This window comes from Apodemus sylvaticus, chromosome 6 (genome assembly GCF_947179515.1).
Source record: "Apodemus sylvaticus chromosome 6, mApoSyl1.1, whole genome shotgun sequence".
Lineage (NCBI taxonomy): Eukaryota > Metazoa > Chordata > Mammalia > Rodentia > Muridae > Apodemus > Apodemus sylvaticus.
In genome coordinates, this window is record NC_067477.1 from 116,214,924 (window position 1) to 116,238,666 (window position 23,743).

Consider the following 23,743-nt stretch of genomic DNA (forward strand, 5'->3'; position numbering starts at 1 on the left):
CACTGACTGCTCTTGCAGAGGTCCTGAGTTCAATTTCCAGCAACCACATGGTGGCTCACAACTATCTGTACTGGGATCTGATGCCCTCTTCTGGGGTGTCTGAAGACAGCTACAGTGTACTCATATACATAAGACAAATAAATATATCTTTGCCAGGCAGTGGTGGCGCATGCCTTTAATCCCAGCACTTGGGAGGCAGAGGCAGGCAAATTTCTTAGTTCGAGGCCAGCTTGGTCTACAGAGTTCCAGGACAGCCCGAGCTAGAGACAGAGAAAACCTATTTCTAAATAAATAAATACATACATACATACATACATACATACATACATACCAAAAAAGCAAAAAAAAAAAAAAAAAAAAACCCAAAAGAACAAGCCAAACCAACCAAAGAAACAAAACCAAAAAAAAGGCAGAAAAGAAAAAAAGTTTTGGTATTTTTCTTGTTTTCTTGTTTTTGTTTTTCAAGACAGATTTCTCTGTGCAGTCTTAGGTGTTTCTGGAACTAACTTCATAGACAAAGCTGGCCTCAAGCCCTGAGATCTACCAGCCTCTGCCTCCCAAGTGCAAGTGCTAGGATTTAAGGCGTGCACCACAACCACCCATTTAAGAAAAAAGCTTTAAAACAAAACAGAAACCAAGCAAGGCATAGTCACTATTCATGGCTATCTTTTGATTTTTTTTTTTTTTTTTTTTTTGCAAATAACACTAAATATTGAGTAGTCATAAGACAGCCATGCTTGAGAAAAGGTCTAATGTTCTTGCATTGCTTTCTCTAAGTTCTACTTGGGAGGCCTTCGAGGCAGGGTCCCATCACAGATGGTAAGTTCCTGTGTAGCTTACAGACTCCCCAGACAGACCATGCTGGCCTTTGAACCTGTGGTGATCCTCATGTTTTGTCTCAAAAAGAATCCTTTTCTTCTTTCAGTTTTTGAAACAGGGTTTTGTAGAGTTTACTGTGCAGTTCAGACTGGCCCCCAGCTTCATTAATCATCTTGCCTAGGCTTCCTAAGTGCTGGGCACTTGAAGCAGTCAACAAGCAAAAGGAAATTAAGTCTCAAGCTAATCCTTCCCACGAGGTAGACGTACACTTTTCAGGAATGAAAGTAACCACTGATTTCTCTCTATTCTTAATCTATGAAGACAGAGGTGGGCAGGCTTTTATGTGTTTCAAATAATGTACAATATTGAATTATACAAAATTAGAAAATCACTGCTCGAAGTGGAGGCACACACCTTTAACCCAAGCACTCAGGAAGAAGAGGCAGGTAGATGGGTCTCTGGATTTAAGGGCAGTCTAGTCTACACGGTGAGTTCCAGGACAGTCAAAACAAACAAACAAAAAATATTAGATAACGAATGAGAATGCTCTCTATACTTGTGTGTATTTAAACACCTGGTCCTCTGTGCTGTTGTTTGGGAAGTTGTGAGGTGTGACCTTGCTGGAGGAAGAGTACCAACCACTGTGGGTGGGCTCTGAGAGTTTGAAGACTCCCATTTCCTCTCAGTTCATTTTCTCATTTCTTGCTTACGGTGCAGATATGAGCTCTCGGCTGGGTACTCCAGCACACTGGAACTGTAAGCCCAAATATGTACATGACTAAGAGGGCTGAGCCTGACAACCTCAGTTTGATCTAGGTGTTCCCCCTGGTAAGACAGAACTAACCTGCACATGCACATGTGCACCCATGTATACCCAGAAAAACACACAAACACACCCACAAAAGGAAAATTAATACATAAAACTGTGGGGAAAATGTAACTGATGAGAACTATTTAATTTAGATAACTTCTGTTCTTGTTGCCAGATTCCTCAGCCTACAACATCCTGAAAAACTGGTTCACATCTTCCCACAGCACACTGCAGCCCTTACAGTTAGGTATACCGACCTGAGAAATTGAACCACGCCCTCTGAACCTCCACTTTTGTATTATCTAGGAGATCTCACACTTGTCTATCGATAATCACACAAAACATGCTAGGTCATGTTCTAGTTAATCCAAAGACCCATGATTACAACTCTTTTTCCTCAAGTATTTGGACTGGCTCTTTTCCAGTATTAAAATGAGAGAAACATCAGTCAGGCAGTAGTGGTGCACAACTTTAATCCCAGCACTCAGGAGGTAGAGGCAGGAAGATCGCTGAGTTTGAAGCCAGCCTGGTCTATAGAGAAAGTTCCAGGACAGCCAAGGCTACATGGAAAAACCCTGTCCCCAAAAAACAAAACAGAGAGAGAGAGAGAGAGAGAGAGAGAGAGAGAGAGAGAGATCAGTATAAAATTATATACGCACATAATAGTGAATGAAAAAAAGAGGCCATGAGTTGGACAGAGCACAAGGAGGGATATATGGGAGAGTTGGAGGGAGGCAACGGAAAAGGGAGAAAATGTTGTAATTATAATCTCAAATTAAATAAATAAATAAAATTGGCCGGACAGTGGTGGCGCACGCCTGTAATCCCAGCACTTGGGAGGCAGAGGCAGGTGGATTTCTGAGTTCAAGGCCAGCCTGGTCTATAGAGTGAGTTCCAGGACAGCCAGGACTCCACAGAGAAACCCTGTCTCAAATAAATAAATAAATAAAATAAATAAAATCAAAGAATGATCCTATTAAGTCTGGCCACCTAACTCTGTTCTTCGTTCTGCTCCTTTGAGCCCACTTTTTAAATTTGATTCTTCATATATAAACAGATGTCACAGATTATCATTCTCTCAAAGAAGTTCAATCATTAAAATGCCTACAAAATTCAAAGTTGGAGACATGGCTCAGTAAAGGATTACTGGCTGCTCCTTCAGAGAATCTGGCTGAGCTCAGTACTGAACTCATAAGGTGCCTCACAACTGTGTCTCCAGTCCCAGGAGATCCATCGCCTGACCTCAGTGGGCACTGCACATATTCGGTGAGTGACATTTCTAATGGATGGCAGTGTAAGACATTCCCCCCCACACACACAGTATACTAGAGTCAAGGAGCCTCTGAAGCCTGCATACTCAATTCAGTCTATCTGCTCACATATTTGTATGTAGTGGAAAGAAAACTAAATTCTCTTTGAAGTAAGCTCTGAGTTGTCAAGTACAGCTGACAGACTTCAAGTGGGAACTCTTTTTCAATTATGGAATCAAAGCTAGGGTACAAAATTTTCTAATATGCTAAGGAGAAAAACTTTAGGCTAGAAGAGAACCATGAGAATACAGATACAGTTTACTTTTGCTTTGTTTGGAAACAAGGTCTTGCTATGTAGCCTACAAGGCAGGCTTCATTGTCCTGAGTACTAAGATTACACCTTTGCACCACTCCCCCTCAATCTCAGCTTTCTTTACTTTTTTTTAGTTTTTCAAGACAGGGTTTCTCTGTGTAGCCCTCAACGTCCTAGAACTCGCTCTGTAGGCCAGGTTGGCCTCGAACTCACAAAGATCCACCTGCCTCTGCCTCCTACTCAGGAGCTTTCTTTCTTTTTAACGGAAAATGATGTTAACTAATTTTTAAAATTGTTGTTTGTTGGCTTTCTTCCCAAGACACTAAAAAGTAAATCCAAGCTCTGACATACTGGCACAAGCATCCTATCACTGAGCTACATCCTTAAACTCCTAAATCACCCTCTCTCCTATCCTGTACAGAAGGAGGAGTGCCCTCCTCCACTCTCCCCAAGTGCTCACTGGTGCTCCTAAGAAGTAAAGAAGTGAGAAAAGAACAAAGAGCTTGCTCTCACAAACACAAACTATTCTTCTCCTGTGTCTGCTACTACTTTGAACTCAATCCCCACTTTCTCCCTGGACTCCAAAATCATGGATAGCTAGCTGTCTCTTTCACTATATCCCCTGTTTATCCTTAGGCCCTGCAATAGAAATGTGTAAGCAGGACCAAGACACTAGCACAGTCTCTGGGGTTGAGAGAGGAAACAACACTGCAAAAGAACTGGATTGTTCAGTTTCCACAGCAGTCATGTTGACCGGCATAGATACAGAGCCGGGTTATGGTTAGGGTGAGGGCATCTGGGCTTCTTTAGAGAACACTGTAGGTGACAATAATAGACCTAAGACTTTCTAAACCCATTTAACATTTCCCACACAAGTTTTAAATTAACGATTAGCATAGATTGGGGGCCACCTGAGTCCATCTTGTGAATAGAAATTTCATCTGTAAAAGATGTAGTCCTGATAGTACTCTCATCTCAGAATTATTGTGAGGATCGAAGACACATGCAAAGTGAACTGCACAATGCCTGCCACACAGAAAGGCTACAAGATGCTGCTTGAAGGAAACCTGAAGTATCCAGTATTCCTGCCTTCACTCTGAGGCAGGAGCCTTTGTTTTAGGTTCCATGGTATTATGATATATGCATGTTTACCTAACTCATTCATTTAACATTAAAATTTAGAAACTTGAGAATGCTTTGGAATACAGATTTAATAAAAACAAACAAACAAACAAACAAAAACCAACGAAACCAGCGGTTGAAATACAACTAAAAAAAAAAAACACCTCACTATATTGATAAAAATAATTCATGAAACTTTAGAATTCAGCAAATCCGGTTCTAAATATAAGCAGCTATCCCTTTCAAATTCAAGTCAACACACTTTACCTTTTCTTTCCTCTCCAAGCACTACAGAACTCTTTTCATTAAGTTTATACACAGCTTCTTCGATACCAAAACCTTTTGGAAGCCTAGCTCAGAGAAAGCAACACTGTTTACAGTGTTAGAAAGAATCCCGTGTGATCACTCTAGGCCAACTGTCACTGTCACCAGCACGCCTGGGTGTCTCACGGGGACTTGGGTCATGCACAAGTGTCGGGGTGCTGAAACAAAGTAGAGCTAGGGCGCCCCGAGAGGGGTGAGGATCAACTAACTAGGCGTCGCACAGCAGGGTCTGGCCTGTGGCAACTCGGACTCCGAAGGCAGATCAACTCGGGGGTGCAGGAAAGGGACGCAGGTGGCGTCCTCCCAGGGCCACCCGCCGCCGCCTCCCTCCAGCCCCTAGTACCTTTCTCTTCCTCGTCGATGCGTAGGGCAATGGAGATGTACTCGAAGGCCTGCTTGTGGAAGACGCGGACGCTCTCGGCCTCGCCACCCGGTCCGGGCGCTGGGGGTGAGGGCGAGGCGGGTGCCGGCGCGGCCCCGGAGCTCCTCTTGGCGGCCATGAGGGCGCGGGAGAAGCGCTGGCAGAGCCACGCGAAGAGGAGCCCCAGGTGGCAGGCCAGCAGGCGCAGCAGGGCGAAGCCGACGACCAGCGGGTACGAGAAGTAATACAGGTTCCGCTTATGCGGCGAGCCGGGCGCAGGGGCCGGGCCGGCGGCAGGGGCGGGGACCGCGGCGGGGGGCGGAGGCCTGGCGGGCGCCGGGCTCGCGCCGCCTGAGCCTTTCTTCTTCCGTCGTCCGGCCGGAGAACTCATTCACAGCTCCCACTGCCGCCGCCGCCATAACCCGCTTCCCGCAGACCGACGGCGACCAGGCGGCGGCGGCGGCGGCCACTGCGGCGGGGGCCACGGAGCCGCTCGCGCGCCCGCGGAGCCCGGGAGCCTGGCACCTGCACGCGCCGCTCGCCGGCTCCGCCCCTTTCTCTTCCGCTGGCCAGGAGCACAACCCCGTCTCCTCCTCCTGCCGCGGCCGGTGGCTCCTACCCCTCCTTTTTCTCTGTCCACTGGTCCCCTGGCACCTTTCTGCGGCGGCCGTGCACGCGCACGTCCTCGGTGTAGGGCTCTGGTGCGCGCGCGCACGCCGCCGTCTTTGTTGACCCGGGAGCTAGTGCGCATGTGCGGCATCCCCCCACGCCCCTGCTATGCCCCTTTCTCTGGGAAGTTCAATTCCGTAAGTGCGGTTCCGCTTGCGCTGGTCCCAGGGGTTCGTCGCTCAGGAGATTTTTCAGCTTTCGAAAAATCGAAATAGGGAGCTTTGACAGTAAATTTATGAATGGGGGTTACGGCGTGAGTGGCTTTACTAGTCCTCAGATCTGCTGTGCTGTCTCCTTAGTGCGGTTGTTTGCCTTTGTGTGAGACAAACTGTCTTCTCCATGCTGACCCCCAACTCCTTCCGTAGCTGAGGAAGGAGGCCTTCAACTCCTGATCCTTCTGCCTCCGTCTCCCCAAAATTAGGATTACATTACTCACATTTTCTTATATATCTTTATTTTCTCCTAGTTGAGATAATAGGTCTTTTGCAAAGAATGGCTGATCTGAGTTTCCTATCAGATGCAGTGTGTAGCAATTTGGGTATTTTTATCTGAGAAAGAAACAGTTCAGGACATCCTAAACGGAAAACGTTATTACTGTGAGGGCCATGGACCCTACTTTCAATTAACCTATTACATATTTGTGTTGTATCAGGCTTAATTATGTGAATGAAGTCATTCTTGGGGTTTGCACAGTTACCATACTGTGTGTACAGGTAGATGTGTGTATATGTCTTCACCGTTTCTTTATTCCTTCGGTAGACTATCTAATCTATATTTCCCATACTATACTGATAAGCAGTTGCTCCACAGATCCCAGATCACACAAGAGGAAACAAACCTGTAGGGCCACTCAGTCTCCTGCGAACTGGCATCTTGAAATAGAAATTAGCTGAAATCAAAAGCTCTAATCTTTTGAGTTCCTAGACTATATAGGCTATCCAATAAACTATTCAGTCTTTCTCCATCCCTCACCCCCTTCCCGTCTCTGTCTTTAAAAACAAACAAACAAAAACAGCCACAATTGTTTCTTGTTGCCTAAATGAGTGAGTACTAACACAAGGCTCTATTGTTTCCAGCCTGAGGCATACAGATCCCCTGTTAGAGCATGGAGAATCCCTGCATTCTGCCGATACTTTATTCCCTACCAATATAAATATCACAGATTGCTGCAAAAATTATCTCCTTTGTATTCCTTTCAATCCCTTTTATCCAGTAAGCCCTGGTTTTCTTTTGAACCATATAGTAGTGGTTATGTGAAATCAATCATATCTCATATATATGTATACACATATATACATGTGTGTGTGCATGTGTATGAAGTAAATAGAAAGGTGTACACATAAATATATATGTATACATGGGTAAATAAGTATGTTCTATACATATATAAACTAAATAAAAATAAGATGTACAAACGTTTATGTACAATTTGAGGATATAGCGAATTGCCTTTAACTGTAGAGGCAGCTACTATCCTAAATGGTGTGTTAATCCTTCTTGAGTTTTTTGTTTTTGTTTTTGTTTTTGTTTTATTTGGTTTCTTTTCCGAGACAGGGTTTCTCTGTGTAGCCCTGGCTGTCCTGGAGCTCACTCTGCAGACCAGGCTGGCCTCGAACTCAGAAATTCGTGTGCCTCTGCCTCCCAGAGTGCTGGGATTACAGGTGTGCGCCACCACCGCCCAACTGTGTTAATCCTTCTTGTGTGTGTCCTGTAAGTCTTTTAATAAAACATTTTTTTTGCTTTATTTATTCATTTTCATGGCAGAGTCTATGTAGCTTTGACTGGCCTTTAACTCACAGAGATCCTCCAGCCTCTGCCTCTCAAGTGCTTGGATTGAAAGCATGTACCACCATTCCTGCAAACTTAAGCATTTCTAAACAATCTGTTCTGTAGTTTCACCTGGTCTGCCTTGACTTTATATAATGTTGTTATATTCTTTCTTTGGTTTTTCTCCCCATTCTCTAAGTGGCTGACTTTTCTCATATTTTTTCCTAGAGCTATTTCTGGTCATTACAGTTGCAGTACATTTATTTTCCTTCATTGCTACGTGTTATTGTATTATACTAATTTACTAAAGTTTATTTTTCCATGCAACTGATAATAGATATTTAGTTTGGTGCAAGATTTTTGTCCCTTATGTCACTTTTTTCCCCCTTTGCTGTGGGAGGGCTAACCTAGGATCTCCCAATACTGAGAAAGTCTTCTTTTTTTTTTTTTTTTTTGGATTTGGTTTTTTGAGACAGGGTTTCTCTGTATAGCCATGGCTGTCCTGGAGCTCACTCTGTAGACCAGGCTGGCCTCAAACTCAGAAATCTGCCTGCCTCTGCCTCCCAGAGTGCTGGGATTACAGGCATGCACCACCACGGCCCGGCGAGAAAGTCTTCTACCACTGAGCTACATCCCCAGCCCTGATGTATGACTCAAGAGTAGTTCAAAGCCATCTTTGTCTGCATGGTAAATTCCATCTCACTTTCAACTACAGGAGACACTGCCTCTAAAAGGTAAAGCGGTGTGTGTGTGTGTGTGTGTGTGTGTGTGTGTGTATGTGCACTGACATGGCACATGGGGTAAAGATGTTTGCCCCACACATTTGATGACCCGAGTTTGATCACCAAAAGTTGTCCTTTGACCTCCATGTGCACACCCCAGCTCCCATTATGCATGTGCACATAAAACAAAGCAAAAACAGGCATCCTCCCTCACTTTCAGGGATCTTACATAGTAACCAGCTTCCAGGTCTGTTAGGTAATAATTAGTGTGGTAGACGATGCCTGACATTCAACTGATGCTTGTTGAATGAAGAATGGCCCTCCTACTCTCCTGTATGCTTATACAGTAGTCTAAATGGACTATTCTGAGGTATCTCAGTTCTTTTTCTTTCCTAGACCACAGTTGTCCTAGGTCAGTGTCTTTTACTTGGAATGCCTTCTCCTTCCGCTCACCACCAAAGGTTTTTCTAACAGAATCTTCTTGCTAAGAATCTGCCTTAGCCCCTCAAGCACAAATGTTCCTATATTTAAGTTCTTAGACAATGTAGTAGTTATATACTAAGGCTCTTTCTGTTATATTGTCCTATGTGATCCTTATTTAAACACTTGTTTACCTCCTGATGTACGTTGTTAACTTACTGAAGTCTGGTCATACTTCATGTTAGCGTTTTGTCTAAGCTCTGCTCCACAGTTACCTGGCAGCAGCCAGGTAGGTTACCTGACTCACTATAAAAGGGGCTGCTCGCCCTCTCCTCTCGCTCTTGCTCTTGCCTTCCTGCTCTCTTTCTGTCCCCTCGTCCATAACCCCCTCTCTCTCCACGTGGTGGTCATGGCCCACCTCTATTTCTCTACTCTCTCTCTGCCTTTTTCTGCCTCTACTACCCTCTTAACTTTCCTCCGCATGTCCTGAATCAACTCTATACCATCGTGTGGCTGGTCCCTCAGGGGAAGGGATGCCTCTGCATGGGTCCTTGAGGCACCCCCTTCCCTTCACCACACCACGCATCCACCAAAACATATCCCCTCCTCTCTTTATCTTTTTATAAACATATCACTTCATATCTTGCATCTCACTGCCTGCATTTAGCCTGATGTTTTGCAGATCAAGTTACCTAAAAAGTAACTAACTTAAAGAGTAACTTACTTAAAAGGTCTGAATAACTGAAAAAATAATCCATTCATGGTGATCTATATTCGGTTTTTTATTTTATTTTATTTTATTTTGAGGTGTGAGGGGGAGAATATCCCATTCCAAAATGTCCTGACTTAAAATAGTCATTTATTTTCTCACAATTCTGCAAGTCATCAGTTTGGGATTGGTTTAGTTAGGTGGTTCTTCTAATGGTCTTACTTTGGGTAAATTATGTACATGCTGTTTAACTGACTGGTTTGGATAGCCTAGACAAACTCAGTCAACTGTCCAGAGGTTGGTTATGAGTACTGGATGAGACATGCTTCTAGCAAGATAATTTAGACTATGGGCCAGCAAAATGGCTCAGTGCTTGCCACAGTGCCTGATGACCTGAGTCTGATCCTGGGAACCCTATGGTAGAAGGAGAGGACCAACTCCTTCCTGCAACTTGTCCTCTGACCTCCATAAGAACATGGAGCACATATGCCTACACACATAGACCCCACACACACAAACAAATAAATGGAGAAAAATATTTAAATGCCTTTCTATGATATATGGCTTCCAAGAGTGTATATAGATAATAAACTGCAAGTTTACACATTGCTATTTCTGCTCCATTTTATTGTCAAAACAAGTTGAGGGCAAAATCAAAAGGAAAGTATATAGGGGGGATTATTGTGGCCCTTTTTGGACGTAGTTCAGCATAAAGATTCTGTGTAGAATTTCCTTTGAACTTTGATTCAAATAGGAACTCAAAAGGATTTTGTTATCAAAGAAACCATTTCCCAGGTGATAGGTTATTTCTCTGCAGGTGAAATGAGCCAATTCAAACCAGATTAGATTAAAGGCAGGTCTGTTGGGAAGCTGCTCTTGGTAAATTCACAGGCCCCAAGGATGGAGACAAGGGAAGACAACAAGGGGAGAGGAGAGGGGAGGATAAGAGAGAAAGAGCATGCTTAAAGAAGAGAAGGAGGGGAGGAGGGAGGGAGGGGAGGAGAGAGGGAGGGGAGGAGAGAGGGAGGGAAGGGAGGGGGAGGGAAGGGAGGAGAGAGGGAAGGGAGGAGAGAGGGAGGGGGAGGGAGGGAGGGGGGAAAAGGGAAGGATGGGGGAGAAAGGAAGGGGGGGAGAGAGAGAGAGAGAGAGAGAGAGAGAGAGAGAGAGAGAGAGAGAGAACAGGAGCAAAAAATGTCTGGATACAGGGAGAAGCCTCCAAGGGAAGGGCAGCCCAGCCCCTGTGCTGGGAAGTTCAAAGCTGGGAGACCCTGGAGACCAGGTCTGCTCTAATATGTAAAATATGCACCTGTGCACCTCAGTCCCAAATGCCAGGTATTTTTCTGAATCATAATAACCTTAATCTGTGGGACTGGTGTGATAGAAGGCAGAGCAGGCAGATCTACAACAGACAAGGCTACAGAGAGCCTATCTGGAAGGACAGGAGCTGGAGAGATGGCTCAGTGTTTGGTAGCACTTGCTGCTCTTGCCTAAAGCCTGTATTTGGTTCCTAGCACCCTATTTCCAGCTTACAAGTGCCCTTAACTCCAGTTCCAGAGGATCTAACACTTTTTTTTTTTGGTCTCTTTAGGCACCTACCTGAATGCTTGTGATGTATTACACACACACACACACACACACACACACAAATTTAAAAAAAAACATTGTTTTTTGTTTGTTTATTTGTTTTTAGCCAGACTTGGTGGTAAATGTCTTTAATCCTAGCAGTTGATAGGGAGAAGGGGATCTCTGATTTAGAGACCAGCCTAGTCTACAGAGCAATTCCAGGACAGCTAGGGCTCCATAGAGAAATCTTGTTGTCCTTCCCCCAACTCCCAAAAAGCCCATTGTTTTTAAAAACTAGTTTGAGATTCTTAAAGCCTGCTACATATTAATTCAATATCATATATTATTTTAATTCACTTACATTTTACACTATATGATTTGTGTGATATATGTGTATGTGTGTATGTAACTGTGTATGCTTAGCCCTGGGGCAGGAATGAGTCTCCTGTATTTGTTGTTGTTTTGTTGAGATAAGGTCTCTCAACACAGCACTAGCTATTCTGGAACTCACTACGCAGACCAGGCTGTCTTTGAATTGGCAGAGCGCCACCTGTCTCTGAATACTGGGATTTGCCCAGTGTGAGCTTTTATGTTTGGCTTGTTTGCCAGGTCTCTGCTATTCTTTGTTATTTGGTATACATGTATGTATGTCTGTATACCATGTGTGTGAAAGGCTGTCAAATGCCAGAAGAGACCATCAGGTCCCCTGGAGCTGGAGTTATAGCCTGCTGTGAGCCACCATATATGTGCTAGGAACTGAGAACTCAGCCCGGCTGTCAGAGCTGCCGGTGCTCTTCCTCGGAGCCATCACTCCAGCCCCATAGTTAGTTGTTTGTTAGTTTGTTTCTTTGTTGGGGGGAGGGGTATCTGTTGTTTTAGCAAGGCCTGGAGGTATAGTCCATCCTAACCTCAAACTCCTGGCAATCCTCCCGCCTCACCCTTCTGAGTGATGAGATAGATTACAGGTGTGAGCCACCATTCCTCATGCACTTTGTCTGTATTTACATAGCAGAATATAGTTTGGGAGACTGGACGTGTTGTTCAGCAGGTAGAATGCTTGCCTGGCATTCACGGAATCCTGCTGACGGCGGCCCTGAGCATTGTATAAAACAGGTATGGCGCCATATGCCTAAATTCCAGAGCCAGGGAGATGGAGGCAGAAGGGTCAGAGGTTCAAGGTCACTCTTAGTTATACTGAAAGATCAATGCCAGCCTGGGCTATGTGAAACCCTGTCTCAAAGACTGAAAAAAATAAATTAATAATGGGATTGATAACAAGACTGGCATTGCTCTTAAATTCTGCCATTTATTAGTTGTATGGAATAAGATATGGAGTGAGCTCTAATCATGTAAGTCCTCTGTAAAATGAGTATAATAATAACTAAATTAAAAAATTAAAGAGTACATGTAAGACGTCCAGGACACTTTTTGTGATCTAACAAGGCTAAATGCATTTTCCCCTTTATCTACAGAGACTTCCCAGATTTCTAGCTCTGGTGAGGGGGGGTGTCAAGGGTAGGGGTGGGGGTTGGGAGTTGGTGCAAGCCTGTAATCCCAGCACTTGGGAGGCAGAGGCAGGTGGATTGCTGAATTCGAGGCCAGCCTGGTCTACAGAGTGAGTTCCAGGACAGCCAGGGCTATACAGAGAAACCCTGTCTCGAAAAAAAGAAAAAACAAAACAAAACAAAAACAGATTTCTAGCTCTGCTGTTATCTTCTTTTTCAATAATCTTTATTCACAGCTTTGGTCCCCTGGCACTATACTCACTGCATTAACATATTCCTAAATTTTTCTTGAGAAAAACAGTGCCATAATATTCCCCTAATCATATTGTTAAAACTCTGAACTTCTGAAGTCTAAGCTCACTTCTGGCTTTTCAACTGCCTTTGGAGTTTGGGGAATTTCCAATTGGAGTTTTCTTTGGACTTAACACTTACAATCTGCCTGAACTGAAGATCTAAAACCTTCTTAGCCAGTGTGACAGCCTCCCAGTTCTCAGGTTATAAGAACTTTCCGGACACATAATCTCAAATCGAATCTGGAACAGTTTCCCCAGGACAAAAAAAAAAAAAAAAAAAAAAAAAAGGAGAAGCTGAGAAAAGGCAGGTAACCAAGCCAGGGGCGCAGTCTCAGTCACATTGTCCCTTTAACCCATTGTTCTGTTAAAGTGCCTACCAGCAGGCGTTTTTTTGTAGTTGTGTGTTGGCTTAGGGTGGTTGTTCCTGCCCCCCACCCCAGCTCTGCGTACCTAGTAAGGAAGTCCTCCAACCTCTAACTTTTGAGCACTGGAAGGTGGCATTAGGAATCTCTTTTCAACTAAAATAGAAGTAAAATAAAGTGGTTTACTTAGAGCCATAGGGCAGAAGGCTGGTTTCTGGAAGAAGAGAGGTTGGCGAGATGGCTCTGTGGTTAAGAGCACCGGAGGATCTTACAGAGGACCTGGTTCAGTGCCTAGCAGCCATATGATGGCTGACATCTGTCTGTAATTCCAGCTTCAGGGGAGTCAGTGCTTCCTGATGGACACAGGCGCTAGACATGCACAGAGTGCACAGACACACACAAGCAAGCAAGCAAGCAAGCAAGCACTCAACTGGATAAAATAAGACAACGGTGCTCTAGAAATTGTTGTTGTTGTTTGTTTGTTTGTTGTTAGATGTAAAAAGGCAGAGAACATAAACTAGAGAAACCAGGCCTGGACGCAGATGAGGGAAGAAAGGAATGGTGTCCCAGGTGAGGAATCGGCCTATCACTCTCCTAATGAGCGAGCATGTAAGCATTCCCTTGAACGGAGTGTAGAATGTGGTGCATACTCATCTGCGAAACAAACCTGGTAAGCTTTGGCAATGTATTCAATGATGAGGAAGGTGCCAAGATCATTGCAAGGATTGAGTGGAGTTTATAATCTAATACAGTGACTAAAGTCTCAAATAACTACAGTGGTATGTAAGACATGTAAGTTCCACAGACTGGCAGCAGGACCTTTACCTGCTGATCCATCTTGTTAGCCGATAATTGCAAGATTTTATGTGGAGCCTATTTCCTGGGAGATATTGGTTCAAAAAAAAGAAAGAAAGAAAGGAAGGAAGGAAGGAAGGAAGAAAGAAAGAAAAAACAAAAGAAAAAAAGAACAGAAAAGAAAAAAGAAACTCACAGATTCTACTAGGTCTTGGGGTGCAGGCCTCTAATCACAACTATTTGGAAAGCTGAAACAGGGTGGAAGTCCAAGGAGGCCTGGTTGATGGAGCAAGTTCAAGGTAAACTCGCATAACTTATGGAAAGTCTAGCTCAAAATAAAAGAGTAAAAAGGGAACTGGGGAGGGGGCTTGCTGGAGAGACAGCTGAGTGGTGAAGAGCTTTGGCTGCTCTTTCAGAGGATCAAGGTTCAATTCCCAGCACCTGCTCAAACCATCTGTAATTCTGGTCCAGGATATCTGATGTTCTCTTCTGACCTCTTCTTTTTTTTTTTGGATTTGTTTTTTTTCGAGACAGGGTTTCTCTGTATAGCCCTGGCTGTCCTGGAACTCACTCTGTAGACCAGGCTGGCCTCGAACTCAGAGATCCGCCAGCCTCTGCATCCCAGAGTGTTGGGATTATAGGCATGCGCCACCACCGCCCCGCCTCTTCTGACCTCTGTAGGCACCTGACAAGCATGCCATCCAGGCAAAGAGTCATACACAAAATGAGAGAGAGACGGACGGGCGGACAGGCAGACAGACAGAGACATGAACTCAAGATTTGAGGATGTAAATCAATGATAAAGTGCCCTAGGTTCAAATTCTAGCAACACACACACACACATTAAAAAAAAAAAAAAACAGAATCAATCTGTCATTAACCAAAAATAAAACTGTGAGTTATCACTTGTCATTTCAGTGAAATTTGTCATTTCAAAGCTAGAGTAGCTCATGGCTTTGAATAGCATCAATTTGAACTCTTACCTGACCCGCTCTACTTGAGTTTTGAATTTATGTTACCACAAAAGCACTGCAGCCACCAGTACAGAATTTTAAGCTAAATTCCAGAAGAGAAGAGTCAATCAGCATGCTGAATAAAACGTTGAGATAAGACCAGTGGTGTGGAGTATTTGCCTAACATACACAAGATCCCAAGTCCAATCCCTAGAACTGCAAAATACACAACAGAAAACCCTGGGTATCCAGGCCTGTTCTACATTTCTGTACTTATTGCATAAAGAACATATGTACTCCACCTGCCAAGTAAGGAATGGAGAAAAGTTGGCCAATGTCCAAGCTAAAGTTGGGAGATAATTCCTGGTGATTTTTAATAAAATATACTTCAAAAAAGCTAGAATAGGCTGTAGCTCATTAGTCAAAGGTCAGTCTGCAGTTGGGGGTGGGGGTGGGAGTGGGGGTGGTGTCGGCCCATGCCTTTAATCACAGTATGCTGGAGGCAGAGGCAAGTGGATCTCTGTGAGTTCCAGGCCAGCCTGGCCTAAAGAGTGAGTTCCAGGCCAGGCGGTGGTGGTACACGTCTTTAATCCCAGCACTTGGGAGTCAGAGGCAGGTGAATTTCTGAGTTTGAGGCCAGCCTGGTCTACAGAATGAGTTCCAGGACAGCCAGGACTACACAGAGAAATCCTGTCTCTGAAAAGTCAAGAAATAAAAACTAAGTAAGAAATTAAAATTTTTTTTAGAATGTATACATGTATCACAACATCAGACGGTAGCAAATGTGATCGCTATAATCCCAGGACTTGGGGGACAGAGGCAGGTGGATCTCTGTAAATGCAAGACCAGCCTCATCTACACAGTTAGTTCCAGACCAGCAGGAGTTACACTGAGAATCCCTATCTCAAAATAAACATTTATTTATTTATTTATAAGTTAATAAATAAGGAAACAAAACAAAACATATCACATATTACCTTATTAGTTACTTTAGATATTGGTGGCAGAAAATTCTTGACAACAGTAACTTAAGGATGGAAGTCTGCTATGTTGGAAAAGCCACGATGGAGAAGCTGGAGATCCTTGCTGGTCACACGCTGCTGTGCTGGTCACACACTGCTGTGCTGGTCACACGCTGCTGTGCCGGCTCCCTGTGTCTGTTTGATTCAGGGCAGATCTTCTCCCCTTAATTAACCTAATCTAGACACACTCTCATAGATAAACCCAAAGGCTTGTTTCCATGTAAACTGCAAATGGAGACTTAAACATCACAACACCCATAAATATGTATAATTTTCTGGGTCAGTTTAAAAGTATATATATATCATACATATTAAATATATATATAATCCCTAAGCATAAAACTCTTAAGTATAGTAAAAAATGTAGAAGACTCTGTTATAAAAACTATAAAACACAATAGTCGAGTAATTTAAAGTTTTACAAAGAAATGTAATAAGATGTATTAGACAAGTGAGCTAGTCATATGAAAAAGAATCGTCTATACACTTTGTCAAAATTAATTGTAGAAGGGTCATAGCTACAATGATGCAACACTAATAAAACATTAGTGACAATTTTTTAAAAATCTTAACTCAAAATTAGGTGATATAACTCAATTTATAGTTTACTGCCTGACATTAATTTTTAAAAAATTAGTTTTTCAGCCAGGCTGTGGTGGCACATGCCTTTAGTCCCAGCACTCAGAAGGCAGAGGCAGGTGGATCTCTGAGTTCAAGGCCAGCCTGGTCCAGAGTGAGTTCCAGGACAGCCAGAGCTACACAAAGAAACCCTGCCTCGGAAAAAAAATTAGTTTTTCCGGGCTGGAGAGATGGTTTAACACTGCTGCTCTTCCAGAGGTCCCAAGTTCAATTCCCAGCAACCACATGGTGGCTCATGACCATCTGTAATGGGATCTGATGCCCTCTTCTGGCATGCAGGTGTACAAACAGATAGAGCACACATACATAAAATAAATAAAAGAAATAAATCTTTAAAAAAGAAAAAAAAATCTAGTTTTTCCAGGCTTGGAGAGATTGCTCTAGCAGTTAACAGCACTTTTGGCTCTCGAAGAGGACCCAGGATTGGTTCCTAGCACCCACATACCTGCTGACAACCATCTGTAGCTCCAATTCCCAGGGATCTGCTTGTACTCTTCTGACCTCTGAGGGTCATGCCTATAAACATAATATAAAAATAAATCTTACAAAACGAGAAATAGTTTCTACATAACAGAATAGCATGTTTAAAATTTAAATTTGCATTTACTTATTTATGAAGATCTGAGAACAACTCGTCGGAGTTGGTTCCCTACTTGCATAGCGTAGATTTTGGAGCTCTAACTGGGATGGTCAGGCTTGGTGACAAGCACCTTTCCCTCCTCAGCCATTTCGCTGGCCTTGGCCATGTTTCTTTTCTTTTCTTTTCTTTTTTTTTTTTTTTTTTTTTTTTTTTTTTGGTTTTTTTCCAAGACAGGGTTTCTCTGTGTAGCCCTGGCTGTCCTGGAACTCACTCTGTAGACCAGGCTGGCCTCGAACTCAGAGATCCACCTACCTCTGCCTCCCAGAGTGCTGGGATTACAGGTGTGAGCCACCACCACCCGGCGGCCTTGGCCATGTTAACATTGAAATTTCAATTTTTTTTTTCCGTCCTTTTAATAACCCATGCCGACATTTGTCAGAAGGAAACTGTGAAACATGAAATAAACACATTTAAAATGAAAAGATAATTCAGAAACTGTTAGGAAAAACCCTAAATATAACTTTCTATGTGAATAGCAGAAACAATTGACAGTTTGGGGACTAGAAATGATAGTTGGGCTGAAGGCCCATACCTTTGATTAGAGCACATGGAAGACTTTGAGAGCCAGGTGGATCTCTGAATTTGAGGCCATCTTTGTCTATGTAGTGAGTTCTATTATAGCCAAAGCTACACCATGAGACCTTATCTTTAAAAACAAAAAAACAAAACACAAAAAAATCAGAAGGACTGGAGAGATGGCTCAGTGGTTAAGAGCACTGACTGCTCTACCAGAGGGCCTGAGTTCAATTCCCAGCAACCACATGGTGTCTCACAACCAACTGTAATGGAATCAGATGCCCTCTTCAGGAGTGTCTGAAGACAGCAACAGTGTACGCACATATGTATAAAATAAATAAATAAAATCTTAAAAAAAAAAACAAAAACAGACAAGCAAAAAAAAATGAAAGACAGCTATTTGACTAATTTACACTGTTCTCATTTGCTAAGATCGAATCTGTATTATAATCACAAAAAACATCTTGTATTCATACATACACACACCACACATACATAAATACACACACCAACATACCCCCATACACAAACATATACACACATGCCTCAAACACTTAGACACACACACACACACAAGCACTCCACATATACACACAAACATACCACATACACACAGACCACAGACATAGCACAAACACATAGAACACATAGACATAAGCTTACAAACATACACCACACACATAGACACAGACACACCACATACATACACACAAGCACTCCACATATACACACAAACACACCACATACACACAGACCACAGACATACCACAAACACATAGACATAAGCTCACATACAATACACCACACACATAGACACACAGACATAACACACACCACACAGGACAGAGTCTTGTTGCTGGGTCTTTGAACTTGCTATATAGCTGAAGATCACTTTCAACTTCTATTTGCTTGATGGATAAATACAATTCAATGTTGAGTTTTTTTCTTTTTTTGAAGTTTCCAGTTCTTTGTTTAAGCTACCTACATTCTCCCTCAGCACCTCCACCTCCCCCCACACCTCCCACACCACTCTCTACCTGTGGGTGTGGGGATCGGCATTCTGTGTCTTTCTATGAACTGTTTGCTTTCAGGTCCACATTACTCTGGGATAACCTAGCTCCAATTTTGAGTTCTTGAAAGACAAAGCCCATATCATTATCTTGGTGTTTGTTTGATGCTTATATTTAGTGTATATAACTAGAAAGGGGTGAGTTTATAGAGACAGCAAACACCTCCACAAAACTAATACTCTCTTCCTTCAACTTGTGATCCTCTTGTCTCCGTATCCTGAGTGCTAAGATCACAAGCTTGAGCCATCACCCAGGGTTTTCCTGTCCTTTAAAAGACCCTTTGACAGGAAGCTGTGTCATCTGGTTAACACTTATTAACAAGCTTATGGCTCTGAAAAGTGAGATAGTTCCAAGACTCACTCACAGGCCCCTCCCCAGTTTGTCCAAGCACACATTGCTGGGGAAAGGAGCCGTCCAGGGAGCTGACCCACATCACGCAGCACTGTGATCACTTGGCTTCCTGAAAACTGCTAAAACCAGCAATAGTCCCCTCCCTAGCCCTCCTACAAAACAGAACATAATGAAGTTCTTAGGCAAAGATAACACGAGACAAATTTCACTTATGTATATACAATCTCATTCAAGGTAGTTTATGTTAGTTATCCCGTGATTATTCTTAGGAATTCATAATTGTCACCTAGTGGGTAGAGAGGCTGAGGGAGGGGGTCTCACCTCCTAGAGCTTAAGGTCATCCTTGGTACTTAGTGAGTTAGCCCAGGCTGCAGGAAAGCCTGTCTTAAAAACAAACAAACAAACAAACAACTCACCTGATGGTGGTGATCCTGGACACCTTCGGTCCCAGCATCCAGGAGGCAGAGTTTGAGGCCAGCCTGGTCTACAGAAGGAGTTCCAGGACAGCCCAGGCTATACAAAGAAATCCTGTCTTGAAATGACCAAAACAAACAAACCAAAAATTTTACAGGGTAACAAATGAAGGAACCAGGCTTAATACCTGCCTAATTGCAGATTGGTGTTTAATATTTACCTAATTGTGCCATAGGTATTGTATCATGTCTGGATACATACTGCCTGAACAATAGGTTATTGTCATTCTAATCTTTTTTAAAGGTTTATCTTATTTGTAGTTATGTGTATGCTCTATGCCTCTGTGTGGGAATAATGTGTGTGTGTGACTGTAGGTTCCAGATGACAGTGTCAGATCACCTGATATTGGGGTTACAGGTAGTTGTGAGAGATGCAATGTGGGCTCTGGCAACCGAAGTCAGGCCCTCTAAAGATCTGGATGAGCTTTGACCAACCAGCCATCTCTCTAGCCCCTGGCACTCTAATTTGTCTCAAGTCTGTAAAAAAAAAAAAAAAGGTAAATGTAGTGTTTTTTCTTTATTTGAATTCTATGATTCTAGTTCTAGAACCTCTAACTGTAGAGATGATCAGCTTTGTGGAGGTGTTTGCTGTCTCTACAAATTTACCCCCTTTCTAGTCATATATAAGCATCAAACAAACACCAAGATAATGATATGGGCCTTGCCTTTGAAGAACTCAAAATTTAATTGTGTTTAACCATCCAGAAAACAGAAGAAAAATGGGGTAAGTGCCTCTGTAATACTTCTCCAGGCAGATGAGGGGTGCTTCTAAACAGATTGTGGAGCCTTAAATCCAAACAAGAGTTAATTCTTGCAGGATACTTGATCACACTATGAACCCCGAGATTGTCTTATTTACTGAAGATACCTGCTTCTAGTTGTGGTGTGACTGAACCCCTAGCACACACCTTTAATACCTCTGGCTGGAATATTAACACATCCTTAGCACACACCTTTAATTTCAAACAATGAAGATAAAGTTAGTTTGTAGAGGGAAGCACCCATATTTGAAAGTGACATCTAACTGAGTGGCAGACAAAGTGATGAATCAGAGGAAGATTTGACAGAGTAGGATACGCCCAACTCAGAGAGAGAGAGAGAGAGAGAGAGAGAGAGAGAGGAAAGAGAGGTGACTGGGGGGGGGAGGAAAAGGAAGCTACTTAAGGGACAGTGTGGGGGGGGGAAGGAAGAGGGAGATTTTTACTGGGACAGTTATAGACAGGTTGCAGAGAGAGAACAAACCAGACACAGGTAAAGACAGAACAAACCAGAGAATGGGAAGGAGCCAGAAAATTAGAACAGATTGCTAGAGTTTGTTTGAAGCCAAACAGCAAAAGTCGGAGGCCAAGAGAGAAGCCAGATTGAATCAGATCAGTCATCTTGAAGAAGAGTTTCAGTCAGAACAGCTGGCTTGAACCAGCCAGCCAGAGATCAGAAAGAACAAGAAAGGGTGAGCTTATTCAGCAGTAAGTCTCAAAGGCAGAAAACATTCTGGACCTAGATTAAATTGTATATAGGCTAGAAGCTTCCCGGACTAGGCCTAGGTTAGCAGACAGAGGCAGTAAGTCTCTGAGGTGTCAGTTACACCAGGCAAATAACAGGGAAATGGCTCGGCGGGTGTTGTGTTTAGTACACAATCATGTGGACCTGCTCTCTGACCCCCAGCAGCTGTGCAAAAAGTCTAATAGGTCGCTTGATACAAGGCAGAGATAGGAGGATGTTGAGGTCTTGTTGGCCTGCCAGTCTAGCTAATGGTAAGTTCCAGATTCAGTGAAAGACCCTGTTTCAAAACCTAAGGTGGTGGAGGGGCTAGAGGGGTCACTCAGTGGTAAGAGCACTTCCTGTGTAACCATGATAACCAGGGTTTGGAGGGTCTGGAGAGATGGCTCAATGGTTAAGAGCATGGGATGTTCTTCCATTGTACCCAAGTTCAATTTTCAACAGCCCCATGGTAGCTCCCAACTGACTGTCCAGTTTCATGGGATCCAGTGCCCTCTTCTGGCTGTCACAGTAACCTGGCATGCAAATGATCCCAAAGCCATACATACAAATCACTCATACATATAATAACAAAACAAAAATAATCAAACGTCTAAAATTCCTAAAAAAAAAAAAAAAAGATTGAGAACTAGATAGAAATATTTGGCCTTCATTCATGCACCCAACAAAGACACACACACATACACACACACACACTAACTGTGGTGTACTTTTATTAGTTTGTAACCTTAAACTCATGGCAACTTTCCTGACCCAGCCCCCATATGACGAGATTACAAAATTATATGCATCACCACACCCAGGTTTTGTTTTGTTTGTGTGTGTATGTTTTTTGAGACAGGGTTTCTCTGTGTAGTCCTGGATGTCCTGGAATTTGCTCTGTAGGCCAGGCCTGTCTCTTCTTCCTAAGTCCCTAGGATTAAAGGTGCGCACCACAGCCACCATTCAACTGCCTGCCTTAAAGTCTTTGAAAGGCACTTGCTGAACAATTATGAAGTCAGGAATTCAGGTCCCAGCACCCACATAATAAGTCAGGGTTGGTCTCATTCGTGGATGTAACCCCAGAACCAGAGGAAGCCAAGACAGGTTGATCTGGGCATCCTCATTGACAGCCTAATTGAAAACCTTGAGCTCCCAGTTCAAAGAGAGACCCTGCCTTAAAGGAACAAGTCTGAGAAGTAGCAGAAGACACCCAACATTCTCTTCCGTCCTCGGTGTGTGCACACATATACTACATTCATACACACATACACAAACATACTCACACTAATAGGCAAACAAATATTAAACCAGTTGTTGAAAGGGCCTTGGATTTGCCACAAAACAAACCCACACACCAAATTCTCAGCATAAAATAGTTTTATTCCCCCAACAGCGATAGGTGTTTCTGCAGTAGTTTTCAAGGAGAAAGGGGGGAGTCTGTCCTAGGGTCTAGGGTGTGTTGGGAAGTCCTGAATGGACATGTCAGCCAGTGTAGCCAAATAATGAGTTTTGATATCTGGACCTTGGAGTTTTAGCCAGGCATAAAGATGTAGTCAAAAAAGGTAGCAGACCTTGGGAGCTAGCTTCAGATGTAACCCAACAGTTTGGCAAGGGAAAGAGAAGAGGGAGGAGCAAGACTTGATGGCGTCACACTTGCAATGTTTGGGCCTGTTAGAGTCCTGATGTGTGGCCCTGAGTGTCCTAGAACTTGCTCTGTAGACAGGCTGGCCTCCAACTCAGAGATCTATCTTGCTCTGCCTCCCAGAGTGCTGGGATTAAGGGCATGAGCCACCATGTCCAGCAATTAGGAATGACTGCTTTAATTTCAGTACTGAGGCTGAGGCAAGCTTCTTGCTGTTGGTTCAAGGCCAACCTGGGAGATGTAATGAGTTCCAAGACAGCCTGGGCTATATAAGGAAACCCTATCTCAAAAACAAACCTCCCAACAGAAAATTTTAAGCAGTAGCTCTCAATTCCCAGAATTTTGTGTGGATGCAGGATAGTATAATGTGCACAGTAAAGTGTCCTCAACATTTGATACTATTTTTATTTTCCCCTCTTGCAAAAGATTTCATTTCTGCATCAATTTGAAATGCAAAATCCTCCCAGTGCTGTGTGTAGCTCTCACCAATCACAATATGATCGAGTATTATCAACATACCCATCATTCTTGTGCCTAAACAAAGTTTAACCACTTGAGCTCTGTATCCATGTGGCTTTTCGAGTCCCATGGTGATGTTGTGCTATGATTTTTTTATTTTTTTTTATTTTTTATTTTTTGTTTTTTTCGAGGCAGGGTTTCTTTATGTAGCCCTAGCTGTCCTGGAACTCACTCTGTAGACCAGGCTGAACTTGAACTCAGAAATCCGCCTGCCTCTGCCTCCCAAGTGCTGGGATTAAAGGTGTGTGCCACCAACCGCCCATGTGGTATGATTTCTAATTTTATTCATTTATTTATTTATGAATGATAGGGTCTCTTATAGACCAGCCTGGCTTAGATTGGGTCAGTAGCTAAGCATGATCTTGAGTGTATTGCTCTTACTGTTTCTACCTCCCAGTTTGCTCCCCAAAACCACCTATGTGGTGGCTGCGAGGATTAAAATAGGGATTGTGCATACTAGGCAGGCACTCTACCAACAGAGCTGCTAAGCTCCCCACCAGAATTCTTTTTTCTTTTTCTTTCTTTTTTTTTTTTTTTTTTTTTTGGTTTTTTGGATTTGTTTTTTTTTTTTTTTTCCGAGACAAGGGTTTCTCTGTGTAGCCCTGGCTGTCCTGGAATTCACCAGGCTGGC

At 43.2% G+C, this 23,743-nt stretch overlaps 1 protein-coding gene across 5 annotated transcripts in view; it reads right to left on the reverse strand.

Annotated features, from left to right (window-relative positions):
* Spast (spastin) overlaps nucleotides 1-5,697 on the reverse strand; it is a 50,289-nt gene extending 44,592 nt beyond the window's left edge. For 3 of the 5 annotated variants that reach the window (XM_052186293.1, XM_052186292.1, XM_052186294.1), the window contains exon 1: nucleotides 4,983-5,697. In XM_052186293.1, the coding sequence (XP_052042253.1) occupies nucleotides 4,983-5,391 (409 nt within the window). In that variant the 5' untranslated portion in view covers nucleotides 5,392-5,697. The remainder of the gene's footprint in view (nucleotides 1-4,982) is intronic. The other 2 variants (XM_052186291.1, XM_052186290.1) reach the window with 1 other exon arrangement.
* Nucleotides 5,698-23,743: the final 18,046 nt, after the last annotated feature.